The sequence below is a fragment of the Vigna unguiculata genome, chromosome 5, assembly GCF_004118075.2.
Source record: "Vigna unguiculata cultivar IT97K-499-35 chromosome 5, ASM411807v1, whole genome shotgun sequence".
Lineage (NCBI taxonomy): Eukaryota > Viridiplantae > Streptophyta > Magnoliopsida > Fabales > Fabaceae > Vigna > Vigna unguiculata.
Window position 1 is genome coordinate 8081650 of NC_040283.1, and position 17270 is coordinate 8098919.

Genomic DNA, 17270 nt, shown 5'->3' on the forward strand with positions numbered 1-17270 from the left:
GGTTATGAGGGAAAAGGCTGTGAGTGGTATTAGAGATTAAATGATGACACGGGAAGAGATAATATACTTATGGGAAGTGAGTATGTGAATGGTAATAGGTTGGAAAGTATGACTATGTTATGGTGTGTTGGAAGGAATGTTAAGGAAAGAAAGGGAGAATGATAATTCTAAATAAAAGTTTCAGGTTATAGAATCCTAGTTCTTTGCTTACGTGTTTTTGATAATTGTTGATAACAATTTATGGACTTTAGGTGTCATTCGTGGCTCATATGCATAGAGGGGTGATATGTGGTTATGCTATATTGGGTGTGGTAAGTAGGAATAAGTTAATAATATCTATTGGTAGAATTTGATTGGTACTAAGTGGATGAAAAATGTCAATTCAGATGGTCATCCATGTGGAATTCTATGAAAGGTACTTAAGACTATTGGAAGGAAGGTTTATTCATTACAGTGCATAATGTTTGAAATGTCTGACTTAAGGTAGTGGATTGTTGGTTATTACCATAGGATGGATGTAATTACTATACTATGATAAAGCCCTTGGCAACTTAGAAACCTTGAAGGGATGGGTTTACAATTGTAAATTATAGGTGAATGAACATATAAGAGTTGCAGACTACCCATAATGTAACCTTGATAGATAAGTGTTTATTTGAATCTGTGGGAGTGAGGTGTACTGCATGTCAGACCAGCTGAGGTGCTAAAACTAGTAGATGTCTGCTACTAATATGGCACCTGGCGGCACTGGTGGGTGCGCCAGGAGATGAGGGTACCAGGGAAGAGTTATTGTCTCGCGCGTGCCTGGCGACAGGGTGTGGTCTTCCAGGCGATGGACACCACAACAGTGGGTCAGTAAGGGGCTGGTGCCTGGCGGTCTGGGCAGATTTTGCCTGGCGACGCTTGGGGCTGCGCCAGGCGATAACGCTACAGATCGTGATTTTGTGTGTGTGGCGTTTAAGCAGTGATGCTATACTTGGATCGGGAGATGTTTTGTCATGAACGGGTAGGTTCATGGATGGTGGTTAACATGTGATGATATGAGCAGGGAGGTTCATATCCAGTTACTCTCGCGTGGAGATACGAGTGAGGTAGGTTCGTATGTTCCGTGCTCACGCTTGAGAGATGTTGCGTGCGAGGAGGTACGTGGCTGGTGGATCACATGTGTTGAACTACAGGCGGGTAGGTTCGTAGAGCAGGACTACGAGCGAGGAGGTTCGTAGAGCAAGACTACGAGCGGGGAGGTTTGTAGAGGCAGGACCACGAGCAGATAGGTTCGTGTGAGCATCATATTCTTGAGTCCAAGGCTAACCAATTGTGTGATTTGAAGGCTAAAAAGCCTTAGGGTTTAAGGTCTTAGCCAATAACTAATTAGGAAGAATAAGATAGGTGTATTAAATAACTTTTGTTATTGTATATTTTATTGTGTTTGACGATGATCGTGTGATTCGTTACACAGGAGCAGAGGATGATACAGGTGATGCTGAGGATGCTCAGATGACGAAGTGAGGGCTAGCTGGGATTAGAGTTAGGGATTTTGCTATACTATCATTTATGTTATTGAATTTTGGAACTTGTAATACTTTTGTTATTACTATTTTATAAATTTTGGCGCGTGTTTACACATTTTAAATTTTCCCGCGTTTGGGAACAATAATATTGCGACTTTTGAGATTCACCTTTCTATATTTAATTATTTAATTAAGTAATATTTTTTAGGGATGTTACATGAGATAAGCGTGTCCCGTTTAGAAGAACGACGGTACAAAAAAGGGGCACTCGGTAGTTAGCTCCAAAGGGATGACAGTGGGTCAGGTAAGGGGAAGTACCAATGTAAAGGGACTCACTTGATAGGGAGATTGTTGGGAATCCAAGTGCGAGTCTAAGTCCCACATTGAATAAAAATGAGAAAATTGAGCATCATATAAGGATGAAGACCCATAAACCCACTACCTTAAGGTTTTGGGTTAAGAGTGTTGTCAATCCCTTATGTGTGGGTTAGGCTCATGCTCATTGGTGTTGTATCTCCTTGGTGATCCTCTCTCGAAAGACCTAACAATGGTATCAAGAGCTATGGTTCGATAGGATTTTTTCTTAGTATGCTCTATGGTTGCAACTTAGTATAATCTTCCACATCATAAAGAATAATTCCTTGTTGTTGGAAAATCATCCTTCTTTGCTGAAGTTGCAATGAGAAATTTGATGGAATGATCATTGTTAGCATTGTGTTGACGTTGTGAATCTACAACTGGGTTTGTGGAGGTGCAAGGACTGTGAGTCGTGCTGGATCTGTAGTCGAGTTTGTGTGTGGCGAGATGCTCCTGGGTCTGTGGAGGTGTTTCATTTTACGCATGGTGGAAGTTTGATATTTAGTGACATAGTTTCGAGCGGTGCTTTGTTGGCGATAGGATGTCGTGATGCCATGGTGGTGTTATGTCGACGGGTAATGCGTCTCCGGCAAGGGAGCCAACTGACATGGCGACTACGAAGTGCGGGCGTTTGATCTATGTTTTTTCGCAATGTCCGATGGTTTTGCGTTGTGGGTTGCAGTATGGTTCTGACGAAGGGTGTATGGTGTTTATGCACGAAGATTGGCTAATATTTATGCAAGGTGTGTGGTGATTATACATGGGCATTGGTTAACATTGATGCAAGGTGCATAGACATTCTTGGGATGACTTAATTCGAAGTGGAAATTCTTGGGATGGTTTGATTCCAAGTGAAAATTCTTGTGATGGTTTGATTCCAAGTGGATATTCTTGGGATGGTTTGATTCCAAGTGGAAATTATTGGGATGGTTTGATTCCAAGTGAAAAATATTTGAATGGTTTGATTCTGAGTGGAAATTCTTGGGATAATTTGATTCCAAGTTGAAATTTTTAGGCTAGTTTGATTTCAAGTGAAAATTTTTGGGATAGTTTAATTCCAAGTGGAAATTCTCTGGAAGATTAAATTCCAACTGATACTCTTTATGGTGGAGTATGATGGTTGGTAAAGGTAATGAAGATATGTTTATTTAATCATGGTAAAGAATGTTGGGCCGGTGAAAATAACATGTCTTGAAAAGTCTCACATCGGCTAGGATAACCTATGGACCTAGGGGTGAATGTTAGTGACTATATAATGGGCTCTAAGTTCACAATGTTCCTTGTCCTGAGTCAAAGACACTTCAAGCTTGTATTTAACTCTTCTTATTCTTATTTTTTATACTCTTGTATTGTAATATGAAAGTTGTGAGGTTTGGGTTAAATTATGGTTTTGGAGAGTGTGAGTGTACTCGGGGTCAAAGGGCATGAGAGAGTTGTCTATATGTTTCCTTGTGTTTGTTTTATTTATTTATTAATAAAGTGGTTTTCGGGAGTTTTTCCCAACACCAAAGAATATATCAAGACTACAGAGGACAAAAAAAAAAAAAGAAAAGTTGTTTTTTGTAATCTCATGTGTTACAACCAACAAATATAAAAGAAACAAAAAAGTTGACTTGTAATAATGGTTTTACAAACCACATGACTCAATAACTTTTCAAAGGGCTCAACAAATCATACATTTCTAAAATAAGAATCGGGAACAAATAGCGACTTCTAGTGAAGGATACAAGAACAATTGCAATTAAAACTCAATCAGGTGTCAAATCACATATTTATATCTTACATGATCTTTATATTACTCAATATTTGTTTAAGTGTTTCTCTAACTCTTAGAAAAAGGTTGTAAGGTATCAAACCACACAACTCATGATCGACAACTTTTCAAAGGTCTCAACAAAACATATATTTCTAAAATAAGAATCAAGTACAAATAGCAACTTATAGTGAAGGATACAAGAACAATTACAATTAAAATTTAATCAGGTGTCAAATCGTATTTTGATATCTTATATGATCTTGATATTACTCAAACTTTGTTTAAATGTTTCTCAAACTCTTAGAAAAAGGTTGTAAGGTGTCATTTAAAAACAAAGTTATGTGGTTAAATATACAAACAACTACAAAGTATTCAAATTTCTTACGAAAGACACAAAAGTTGCTAAAAATTTGATGAAAAAATTGTTGGTTACAAACGAAGAAGATATAAAAGAAATATCAAAATCAGAAGAAGACAAAATTATCTTAATGAAATTTGATGTTAAAGAGGAGAAAGTAAATATAGAACAACATTCTTACATCCATCAAAGGTTTAATATCATTACCATAGAATCAAGTGAAGTATAACATTCATCTTACAAACTAATATTGTGAAAATAAGTTAGACATAAACTCATGATATTGCATATTAAGGCAAGAGTTTGACAAAATTTAATGTTTTAGATCATAATAATAAAATAATCACACATTACTATAAATATAAGACATAAATCTTATAAAATCTTTCCATTAAAATGTACTAAAATGGTGACAAATTTCAAATCATCAATAAAAAATTTATCAAATAGCAAAGAGACCAAAATAATTAGTCATTATCTATAACTATATATAAAGGGGATTCTCTCTTTTGTGTCCACATTTCATAATTCCAACTTTACCCTTTATAATTTAATTATTTATTAAATTTTTAAAAATTAACGGTTACTTTTACAAGTTTTTATAAAATTATTTACTTATCTCCTTTTTCTTTTTTTCTCTTACTATTCATCAACAGTTATTTTTCTCTTATTTTCTCCGTACATTTTATTTTATTTTTTATAAATATACTTTTATTTTGTTTATTAAATTAATAACATTACAATATCATCAATTATTAATATAATTCAAAAAATGCGTACACAGGCGCTATCGCGCCTGTGTTTACACTAGTATTAACTAAATTAAATACTATTTTATAAACTAAAAAATATTAATATGTAAAATAGTCTTTTTTATGAAATTAAAACTATATTTGATTTGTGAATTAGAAATTAAACTGATCTTTAACATTAACTAAGAAAGTTTTAGAATCAAATATTATAAATTAATTTAGACTCTAATTCACAAATCATTTATAATTTTTTTTCTTTTAAATACAAATAATTCTCAACTTATAAAATTATATCTAAATTATTTAATATTATGATTATTTTTTTTGTCTTTAAAACTAAAATTAATTATTGTTTAATAATTTTATTGTAATATATAACCATAAAAATAAAAAAATTATTTATTTAAAAATATATATTTATGAAAAAATGTTGTGATAAATGAAGCTCACAAAAATTAAATTAGAATATAATAAAATAATCTTTCAAATTGAGATCAACTTAATCATTTTAATTAAATATTTTAAAAAATAGTCAACCACAAAATAATAATATTCTCAATAAAAAATACACTAAGCAATTTCTTTTAATTCTATTTTTAATGTCTAAAAGTTGGGATAACTTATTTTTTTGTTTTATAAATTGTAAAAGGTACAGTCAATTTTAGTCCTTAAATGCAAAAAGAAAACACAAAATATTTATATAAATAGTTCATCAAATTTAATAAGAACTAAAATTATATATATATTTTAAGTGAATATGAGATTATTAAATATAATATATATAACTTTAATTTATTTTATTTGAAAAGGAAGGGAAGACAATGGATAGTAATGGCATTCATTGGATGGTGGTGGCCCGAGGAAGAGAAGAAACGCGAAAGAGAAAGAAGAAAGGAAGTAAGGGAAAAGCAAAGCATTGGATTGGTATTCTATTGCTATTGCTTATTACTGTTGTTATTGCTATTGGTGGTTCACCGTTCCTCTCTCTCTCTTTCTCTCTCTCTCTCTCTCTCTCTCTCTCTCTCTCTCTTTTCTGCCATCTCCAACTCTGATGCACCTTCCATCTCTCACTTTCACCCTAATCCAAATCTTAATCCTGGATCGCTTCTCTTTTCTCCCAACCACATTTCCCTGTCACTACCAATTCTCACATTCTAGGGTTACCGCGCCCTCCCAATCAACCCATTTCTCAACTTTACTCATCACTTTCTAATAATCTAATCCAATTCCGCCCTCAATTTTCGCTTAATTCACCAGCTAGGTTATTTATTTATTATTGTTTGTGTTAGTGGAGAATAACTTCTGCTGATTCCCAACTCTCAGATCTCGTTACTTGCACATGGATTGGGGTTTAACTATCCCTTCCGCCGCGCTCGATTTGGTTAGCTGTATTGATGCAATGCGGCTGGAGAAGTATTCATGAGTTCTGATGAGTCCTTGCTATTGGAATCGGATCCGCGTCCTGTGATTGTTCACCGCCGCGGGAAATCGGGTTCCCGGACCTACCTCTATGGCCATGGTTCCTTCTCGTCTTCGGTGTTCGAGGCGGCTATTGCTGACATCAGCGATTTGGACGTGAAGGAGCGAAACAAGGAGGTTTTGCCTAGCGATAGCAGCTTCCACACTGCGTCGTTTAGTAACAGTAACAGCTCTGATAAGTGTGCTGTTGAGTCGAAGTTCCCCTGGCAGTTTCCCTTGGAATGCCCCACGCGCGAGAGGAGGCGCTCGGCATCGTGGGGTGCAATGGAACTGCATGGTGCTGATAACCGGAGTGTGCCGTTTGAGATATCCGGAGCTTCGTCTCATGTGCAGGATAGGTTGAATAGTAAATCGCAGAGGATTAGGCACAAGAGTGTGCAGTTTGATGATCCTGCTTTTCAGGAGGATGGTGCCAGGTTGATCTATATTAATGATCCCAGGAAGACCAACGACAAGTATGAGTTCACTGGGAATGAGATCCGAACTAGTAGATACACCTTTGTTACCTTTTTGCCCAAGAATCTTTTCATTCAGTTTCATAGGGTTGCGTATCTGTATTTCCTTGCTATTGCAGCGCTCAATCAACTTCCTCCACTGGCTGTGTTTGGGAGGACTGTGTCTCTTTTCCCTCTGTTGTTTGTGCTTTGTGTCACGGCTATCAAGGATGGCTATGAGGATTGGCGGCGGCACAGGTCAGATCGCAATGAAAACAACCGGGAGTCTCTGGTGCTTCAGTCCGGTGATTTCCGATCGAAGAAATGGAAAAAAATACAAGCCGGGGAGGTTGTTAAGATCTTTGCTGATGAGACAATTCCGGCTGATATGGTCTTGTTGGGGACGAGTGATCAAAGTGGGCTTGCCTATATTCAGACCATGAATTTGGATGGAGAGTCAAATTTGAAGACAAGGTATGCTAGGCAGGAAACAGCTTCGGTGGTTACTTCGGAATCTTGTGATGTTTTTGGGGTAATTAGGTGTGAGCAACCGAACCGAAATATTTATGAGTTCACTGCCAACATGGAGTTCAATGGACTTAAGTTTTCCCTTAGCCAGTCAAACATTGTTCTGCGTGGCTGCCAGCTTAAGAACACGGATTGGATAATTGGTGTTGTAGTTTATGCAGGACAGGAAACAAAAGCAATGCTGAACAGTGCAGCTTCTCCTTCCAAGCGAAGCAGACTTGAAAGTTATATGAACAGGGAAACCCTTTGGTTGTCTGTTTTTCTTTTTATCATGTGTTTGGTTGTAGCCCTTGGGATGTGTCTTTGGCTGGTACGCCACAATAACCAGCTGGATACCTTGCCTTACTACAGAAAAAGATACTTCACCAACGGACCCGATAATGGAAAGAAATACAAGTATTATGGGATTCCGATGGAAGCATTTTTCTCCTTCTTGAGTTCTGTTATAGTGTTTCAGATAATGATACCAATATCTCTTTACATCACAATGGAGTTGGTTCGATTGGGTCAGTCATACTTTATGATTGAAGACAGGGATATGTATGATGCCAGCTCTGCGTCAAGGTTTCAGTGTAGATCATTAAATATAAACGAAGATTTGGGTCAAATACGCTATATATTTTCGGACAAGACTGGAACACTCACAGAAAACAAAATGGAATTCAGGAGGGCCAGCGTACATGGGAAGAATTATGGGAGCTCCTTGCATGTGGTCGATGATACAGGTATTCAGTGTCTTCTTGAGATTAACAGAAAGTGTTGATTTCTTGTGAAAGTCTGAGAAATGCACCAGATAGTTATGAATTTGGATTGCCTTTTCATGATAATGATTGTTTTGCTGACATGAGTATTGGTGCCAACGTAACATCTGCGCTTTGTCTGCTATTTTTCATTCAATTAATTATAGATGATTCTGGGATAGACCTTGCAAAAGTGCTCTGTGAATATATAAATCTCTGTAATTATTGTACCAGGAGAAGAGCTTACTTACTATGAGTTAGATGATATTTTTCTATTCATTGTTCAATTTCTTCTGACTGGTTTGCGAATTTGATGAAATGGATTTGTCTGTAACTTAGGATTCAATCATATATCTTGAATTCCTGATCTAATGTAGACGCTGTCATATGTCTGAGTTCTCATCAGAAGTCATCTGTAAGCTTATGATGAATTGACAAAATGCTGGTGCATGTATCACAAAACTCTTTTTCTTTTGACTGCAGCTGCGGATGTTACTCCTAAACGCAGATGGAAGCTGAAATCTGAAACTGTAGTGGATTCTGAACTGATGATGATGTTGCGGGGAAACTCCAATGGAGAAGAAAGAGTTTCTGGTCATGAGTTTTTTCTTACGCTGGCTGCTTGTAACACTGTAATCCCTATACTTGGTGATGGTGGATTTTCCAGTCATGGAACAAATGAATTAAAAGATGATATTAGATGCATTAATTATCAAGGAGAATCTCCTGATGAACAAGCTCTAGTTTCTGCAGCCTCTGCATATGGATATACTCTTTTTGAACGTACATCAGGACATATAGTTATTGACGTCAACGGTGAGAAACTCAGGTAGATGGTAACTTCTTTTTGGTGGGGGACTATTTGTTTTACTTTGTTTTGACTATGTTTCAAATATATAATTACTAAAACTGTGTTATGTAATTGAATAGCCTAAATATTTCAATAACATAATTATCTCTGTGATATACAGATTGGACGTATTGGGTCTGCATGAGTTTGATAGTGTGCGAAAGAGAATGTCTGTTGTTATTCGGTTTCCTGACAATTCGGTAAAGGTGTTAGTCAAAGGGGCTGATACTTCCATGTTTAGCATTTTGGAAAATGGCAGTGAGAGTAACAATAACATATTGCACACAACTCATAGCCATTTAAACGAGTATTCTTCACAAGGTTTGCGCACTCTTGTTATTGGCTCCAGAGATCTTTCTGATGCTGAACTTGAGGAGTGGCAAAGCCATTATGAAGAGGCAAGCACTTCGTTGACTGACAGAGCTACTAAACTAAGGCAAACAGCAGCTCTTATAGAAAGCAATTTAAAGTTACTTGGAGCAACTGGAATTGAGGACAAGCTACAGGAGGGAGTACCAGAAGCCATTGAGGCTCTTCGGCAAGCTGGAATCAAGGTCTGGGTTCTTACTGGTGATAAACAAGAGACAGCAATTTCAATTGGTCTTTCCTGCAAACTTCTTAGTGGAGATATGCAGCAGATTATTATAAATGGCACTTCAGAGGTTGAATGTAGAAATCTTCTGGCTGATGCTAAAGCCAAATATGGTGTGAAATCTTCAAGTGGAGGTCGTCGGAGTTCGAAACACAAAACCAATGCTGGACTTGGTGACCTTGATATTCCCAATGGTTTCCCCAAATGGAATCCTGGAAAGGAAGAGGGCACTATTGCTCCTTTAGCTCTTATAATTGATGGCAACAGTTTGGTTTATATTTTGGAGAAGGAACTTGAGTCAGAGGTAAAATTGTCCTTCCTCATTTTAACGTTTTTTGAAATATTAATACTTATTGATCATCTAAAACTTACTTTTTCTCTGTGTTGTTTTATTTTTGTAGATTAATATACCACTGCTTTTGATGGAAGTTGTTAAATAAAATTTTAAGGGTAAATATTGACTGATTTCCTATTTCCTTTAACAGCTTTTCGACCTGGCAACTTCCTGCAAGGTTGTGCTTTGCTGTCGTGTTGCACCCTTGCAAAAGGCAGGAATTGTTGATCTGATCAAGAGCCGGACAGATGATATGACACTGGCTATAGGCGATGGTAAGTTCTTTATAATTTTATGTAATGGCAGTTAATGTTTTGGTTTTTCTTGGGGAGCCTGGTTGCTAGGTCACCAGGCTTCGCTAGTGTTGCCAGGTGGATTGTAATATGACTTGATATAATATGAGCTAAATCTTTTTCGTTCTGATTACTTTTGACAGGGGCCAATGACGTGTCAATGATCCAAATGGCTGATGTTGGTGTAGGAATATGTGGACAGGAAGGGCGCCAAGCAGTGATGGCTTCAGATTTTGCAATGGGACAGTTTCAGTTTTTAAAAAAATTACTTCTGGTTCATGGCCACTGGAATTATCAGCGTGTTGGCTATTTAGTTCTGTACAACTTCTACCGCAATGCTGTCTTTGTGTTGATGTTATTTTGGTATGTATGGTTACTCGTGTTTGTATAAGTTGGCCACTCTTAACTTCTTTCTTTCAATATCCCTGATATTGCTGAATTTGGACAAGCTTGAATTAGAAACATGTGATTTTCAATATTTATTCCCTCTGCTGATGATATTAATAGGCTTTGTGCAGATAATTGGCCAAAGGATTTTTCTATATTTAGATTTTAATTTATGTTTATACAACTCTATCTTATGATATTGTGATGCCAACGTGTATGGAGATATATTTCTTCTCTCTGTTTTGCTATCCTTGTTAATATGTGTAATATGCAGGGTGTACCATAAATTATGGGTTCAAAGATAAAAGTTACATTATTTTAATGATACTTCCATGTTTTTATGAGATTGTAAACATTCTGATGTATTAATGTCTTTCCATGTCTTAGGTATATATTATGCACGGCTTTTTCTACAACTTCTGCGTTGACAGATTGGAGTAGTGTTTTCTATTCTGTGATATACACATCTGTTCCTACTATTATTGTTGGTATTCAGGATAAGGACTTGAGTCATAGGACACTCTTGCAGTATCCTAAGCTGTATGGTTCAGGTCACAGGCAAGAAGCGTACAATATGCAACTATTTTGGATCACTATGATTGATACAGTATGGCAGAGCCTTGTTCTTTTCTACATCCCATTGTTCACCTATAAGGACAGTTCAATTGACATATGGAGCATGGGCAGTTTGTGGACAATTGCAGTTGTTATCCTTGTAAATGTGCACCTCGGTATGGACATTAACCGTTGGGTATTAATCACTCATGTTGCGATCTGGGGTTCGATAATCATTACGTATGGTTGCATGGTGATATTGGATTCTATACCTGTCTTTCCCAATTACTGGTTAGTTACATAATTATTATGTATTATGTATTATTGACCTTGCATTACTGTTGGTTATAAGATATAACTAACTAATCCCTTGAAAACATTGCAGGACTATTTATCATCTGGCAAGGTCCCCTACATATTGGATAACAATTTTGCTTATAATTATTGTGGCATTGCTCCCTCGCTTTATTTGTAAAGTTGTCTATCAAATTTTTTGGCCTTCGGACATCCAGATAGCCAGGGAAGCTGATTTAATGAGAAAACGACATGCTACTTTGCGGCCAAGGCTTCATGTTTCCAGTTAACTTGTGTTACTGTCCCGTGTCTTGTAGAAATTACAGAAATCTCAATTGAAGTGGCTTCCCTTGTATTTGTCCATCACAATGCTTTCTTGTGGCAGTTGGTTGCATAATTTACTAGGTATGGACATGCTTTCTCTGTTTTTCTGTTCTTATTTGCTGTTATTATTGTTATTGTTATCATCACAATGATGATGATTTTCATTTTTCTAATATTATTTTCAGCATACTAGTTTTGTCAGGTTTGATGGTTGTCATTATCCAAGAATAAATTCATTTTAGATTGCAAATTGACCAACACATGTTCATATTATCCTGTCTGAAGTTTAGAAGACATCCCTTTTTTCATTAAAGTGGTAATTTGTGAACCAGGATAGATCCAGAAATTGCCTAAGGAATGGTAGAAGGCTTAGACATGCATAATATTCTAGAATTATAGCACAAGGATGGTACTTGGTTGAATAATGAAGTACCACTTCTGCTCTGCTGCGTTCACCCTCCTTCCTCATTTGTTCGTACGGAGTGTGTGTGGATTCTAGGCATAGTCTACTCTTTGTATGTGGAACGGAAAGAGTAATGTTTAACACATAGAAAAGTGGAGATGAATAGGAATTTATTTAAATTTGGGTTTCTTAAAGAAGCAAATTCGTTTATCTTAGAAACTAATTGGTTTTATTAAAGTTTGTGCTACTGTTTCAGTGCTTCTTTTCTTAGAATGATCAACAGACACGTGAAATAGATAAAGTCTTGTTAAACATGAAGACGGAAAATTGTTTTTTTAAAGAGTTGCATGGCGCAAACATAAGTTAAGCAACTCTTCCGACTGTTACAACTGTTGCAACGTGTCCCTCAACTGATATAGATGAATCTGTCTTTGTAATTGTCTGTATTCATACTTTTGTTAATATAGACGACTATAGATTTTGGTGATAAATAATGGAGGTCTTCCCCCAAACGCATCTTGCATCTTTTAATGTAGTAAGTTGTGAATAACGGACTAAATGTCTTTTGGCGTCTACAAAGTACTACTAGCATAATTTGCTGGTTCCGAAACAAGGATCTTTTGTATAATCACTGAGCCTCATTTGTTCAAGGATGGATTTTGTTGGATCATGGATGCCTTGTCAGCGTACATATATATCATTTTTTTTTCTTGCGAGTGGTTGTAGATTTTTAAGGAAATCCACATTCAAAGATTTTTACAGGTTAAGTTTTGTAACAGGCAACTAAACTGATTTGATCATGATTCTGTCACAAGTTTGTCTTTCACAATATCTTCATGTCATACAGGTTTTTCTTTTGTGGTTTTAAAAGCAGTATGTGTCATTGTTTGTATTGTGCTTACACTTCCTACATGATTAAAATTTCTCTACCACAGAAGTAAAGATGATTTTTGTTCTGGCATGTTCAAATTTGTTGTGCCAGTCGTGATTATTGTGGTGTATATTTTCCAGATGAAAGATGAAGCAGAGTGGTGTGGTGTAAGACAAATGCTGGGCATCTAAAATAGTAACAGATTATGTGGTTGGTTGGGAAGCACAAGGCCAAGGTTGGCATATAGCTTGCCTGGTTTTTCAAATGCCTCGGGTCAGGACAGGAAGGTACATAGATGGAAGTTGGAGGTATCTGAATCATCAACGATTTGATGTGGATGGAATTTTAGTGGCGACTTGTTAATAATGATCCACGACCTATAGAAAATAGTGTGGGAGAGAATAGAGTGTAACTAAGTGTACTATAGTTCTGTAAAAATCAGGCTTCAAAACGTCCTTCAAAAGGATAATCTCTCAGGAAAGGGCATAATGGAAAGAAAGAAAAGGTAATTTTTACAATCTCTGCATCTTACACTCTGCTGTCTTATGTTTCCTAGTTCCATTTAATTGCTACGATTAAGGATGCTCTTTTTTTGGCGGGAAGAAGATGCATCTGTGGCTGAAATTAATATTTAATTTATTTTTAGGAAATTAATAAGTAGAAAAAAATATTTTACGTTGAATATTGAATTTAATGATTTTTTTTTTTTTTACTTTCGAGTATTTTATTAACTATTATCTCAAGAACAATAGTTCATAAAATGGATTAGGAAGATCCTTTAGGTGTGTGTGGTGGAAGTCTAGGTACTGTGGAAGTTCTTGGAGGTTGGAGCTTTTCCTCGGAAGTGAATTAGCGTGAATCTTTAATTTTATTTAGAACTATAAAGCTACATTTTATTTAGAACAATAATGTAGCAAAAAGAATAAACACGAGGCAAAGATAACAAAAGCCATGGACATAAGAGAAGAATAAAACTCTTCATTTTTTATTATATTTCAATGATGGTGGTGCTGAAGAGTAATTTCTCTTGGGCAATTAGATTCAAAGAAAAATAAAGTATAAAACTGACAAATAACTCTTTTAAAACTATTATCAGAATAATTTTACTCGCTCTTATATGTGAGCGAATATGTAGGGTGTTTATTTTCTTTTTCTTTTTCTTTTTCATTACACTTTGCATTCTCATTCGTGGTAAGAACACCTCGTGTGTTCCTTTTTGGATTCTTCAATTTTTTTTCTTTGTTAATTTTGTGATTTTATTCTAATTATTTTTTGTCATTTATTTCTAACAACTTAAACGTAATATTACACTATGATGGGTACGTAAAAAAATATGAAGAAAATGTACTTGTAAGTAACGAAGTATGTCTCGTGAATAAGGAAGATTATATAGTTTCTTCAGAAGTTATTTCAATTAAATTTAGTTTCATTTGTATACTTGTATATTCTACTATTAATAATATACGGTATTTTAAAAGCTTTCTTGTCAAGTTTAAAATAAAATTAATAAAATTTAAAAACTTAAGTAAACGTTTTACTGTGTTGATTTTTCTGCAATGGTAAAAATATAATAAAATCCAAATTATTTAGAAGGGTGAAGTATAAACTTTTTAGGTATAAAAGAAAAATAAAAGACATTTGAAATGTCTTGTGAATTATAGCCTAAGGTTATGTTTGAAAAATATAACTGAAAAATTAATTTTGGTATTGATACTAGAAAGTTGATAGCTAACTAATTAGATTGGAATTATTTGATTGAAGTATATATTAAAGTGGCTTGTAAAAGTTCACATTTGTATTTTATATATATAATTTAATTCATAAAAATTGTTTTTATAGTATTTATAATTTATTTTTAAATGAATTTTTAACTCTTCATTGTTTATTTATACATCAATGATTTTGATCACGTTTTATGCATATTCAGTTTTTTTTTTATTTAGTGGGATTCATTTTAAGAAAAATATGAAAAATTTATAATGATGAAAATTCTAAATTATGTTTAAGTATATAAAATAGAATTTTGTCTATTAAGTGTTTTTTTCTAAATCTTATCCTTCTTTGAATATTCTTTTATATATTTTATTTGGTTTTTGTATGGCTTCTAAAATTATTCTTTATCCTTTTCTCTAATGGTGACTTTGAATAAAATAATCATGTATGATAATTTTATTCAAATTAGTCACTACCAATTTGAATAGTGACAAATTTTAGTGAAAAAAATAATTAGTCACTATATAGTGACTAAATTGAGAACTAAAATAGTTTAAAAAAATTATAATTGGTTTCTAAATTGATAATTAAAATAGTTTCAATTATGGATTGGTTTTTAAATTGGTCACTAATATTAACTACCAAGTTTTGGCTACTAAAATAATTGGTCTTTAATTAGAAAATTTGGATTCACACATTAACAATCATATATTATTTGTCTGTAAGAATTAGTGTATACTTTTCAATATTCATGTATCTATATATCACGTATCATATCCTATCATTTTGAAAATAAACATATTGACGTATCGGATACGTGTCATATCCGATACGCATATTGTATCTGTGCATCATAGCTTAAAGGTCTCCAACATGTATAACTTGTATTTCAACTTTTTAACAAAAAGTCAACTATGCAGGAAAACTTAAACTCTTTAATTATTCTTTTCTATAGAGTTTGATTTGCTGCAAAAAATTCTCCTTAATTCTCCGTTAATCAAGTTTATTTAATTGTCTTCAAATATTTCCAACAACTTTTACATTGTTTTGAACTTTCAAAGTGAAAGTCAACATTAAGGTCAAATTAAGTCTCTAAACTTAAAGTGGTGAGATTGCCAAATAAACTAGATATAAAACATTTTATCCGTTATTTCTGAGTATATGTCAAATTATATAATTAGCTTGTCGTGTTTATTTTGAATATGATTATGATTTTATTATGATCATGTATTGATAAACAACACATTATTATGTTGAAAGGGGGAGCTACTTCAACTCATATGAAGATGGTTTTGATGATGTCCTAGGCTACACTTCATGTGCATTACCAGTTTAGAATTAGTCCTGTTTTAGTTAGGCTGAGCATTAGGCTGTTAGTATGAAATTATCATATGTAAATCAAGCCTATATTAAGTTGTAATTAACCATCACACTCTTGCTTGTGCAATCATGAATTGATTAGCTGTTTAACTAATGGATTAGATGTGAGTACTGCACTAAGGTAGTGAAAATATACTCATGATAATCGATTAGGTAAATTCCTAATCCATTAATGACAGCAGAGAACTTAGTATAAAATTTGTTTTCTGAGATCTGTTTCAGTTAGAGAGAAAATTTACAGATCACTGAAATTCATTATGAGAAACAACCCTCTGAGAGACACAAAGTCCTTGAGCATTCTGGAAGATCATTCAAGTGAAGATTCAAGGAGATTGATGGTTGATTCTACCTTGATGGGTCTAGCTTGAATCTAGGAGCAAATTGACAAATCTGCACAACATAGGTGTATTCATTTCTTGTTTATTTTGATTGTATCTCTGATTACAGTTGCTTCATTGTGTGAAGTGTAGGCCTAGGTGCAATTGCGTGGATGCATTGCTCCTAGGGGGAGTTCTTGATTGATAGATCAAGTTCTTTGGGTTTTTAGGTTCTAGAATTATATAGGTGTTCTTGTAATTCTTGAATCCTATTTGTGTTAGTGGAATCCTTCTAAGTGGGTTACTTAGGAGAAGACTGGACGTAAATTCATCTTGAATAGAACCAATATAAACTGTTGTGTTTTGCTTCTTTCTCTTCTCTTACAATCTTTCTTGATTGCTTTAAACAGTCCATTAACACAAAACTGCGAAATTGATTAATTGGGTTATAAGACTTAAAGATTCTTTCAAGATTCCACTTAACCAAGTGAAAGACTCATTAATCAATTCTGATCCCTTTCTGGGTTGAGCTATTAGACAGATCTGATTTTAACATATTATAGAGGTTTTGAACTGGAGGAAATATGTAAATAACTAAAGATATTTTATATTTACAATTGTTTTATATTTATTTATTTGAATTATGTAAAATACATGTATATTTATGTGTGTGTATATATATATATATATATATATATATATATATATATTATATTTGAATATATTTCAATCATTATATTTTTTACATATTGTATCACACTTAGTCGGTCACGATTAGTATATCAACACATATCATCCTTCACTGACACACTACATCGACAAAGGCTGGGGGATTGGTGTACCGTACCTGACCAACTTAACTATACCATACATGACCAACTTAACCATATAAATAACACCTTTACGTATATGCCGGAAACAACCCAAGTACACGACTCGGGCCGGCATAGACTTAAACTCATAACTGAACAAAGCCTAAACTAATAACAAAACCTGTCAATCTAGGACAGTGCACGGGCAAAGACGACATCCGTCAACTAGA

General features: G+C 34.5%; 1 protein-coding gene across 2 annotated transcripts; it reads left to right on the top strand.

Moving 5' to 3' along the window:
- The first annotated feature begins 5601 nt into the window (after window positions 1–5601).
- Window positions 5602–13500, top strand: LOC114185504 (phospholipid-transporting ATPase 1-like). 2 transcript variants are annotated; one of them, XR_003604821.1, is made up of 8 exons: window positions 5603–7900; window positions 8399–8744; window positions 8887–9661; window positions 9843–9966; window positions 10128–10347; window positions 10759–11217; window positions 11312–11625; window positions 12959–13500. XR_003604821.1 is itself a non-coding variant. In XM_028073256.1 (7 exons), exons 1-7 carry the CDS (start codon window positions 6154–6156, stop codon window positions 11508–11510), a joined length of 3870 nt encoding a protein of 1289 aa, XP_027929057.1. In that variant the 5' UTR covers window positions 5602–6153; the 3' UTR covers window positions 11511–11625. The 2 variants fall into 2 exon arrangements, 1 of the variants encoding a protein (XP_027929057.1); XM_028073256.1 differs by lacking the exon at window positions 12959–13500 and having other exon boundaries at window positions 5602–7900.
- Window positions 13501–17270: the final 3770 nt, after the last annotated feature.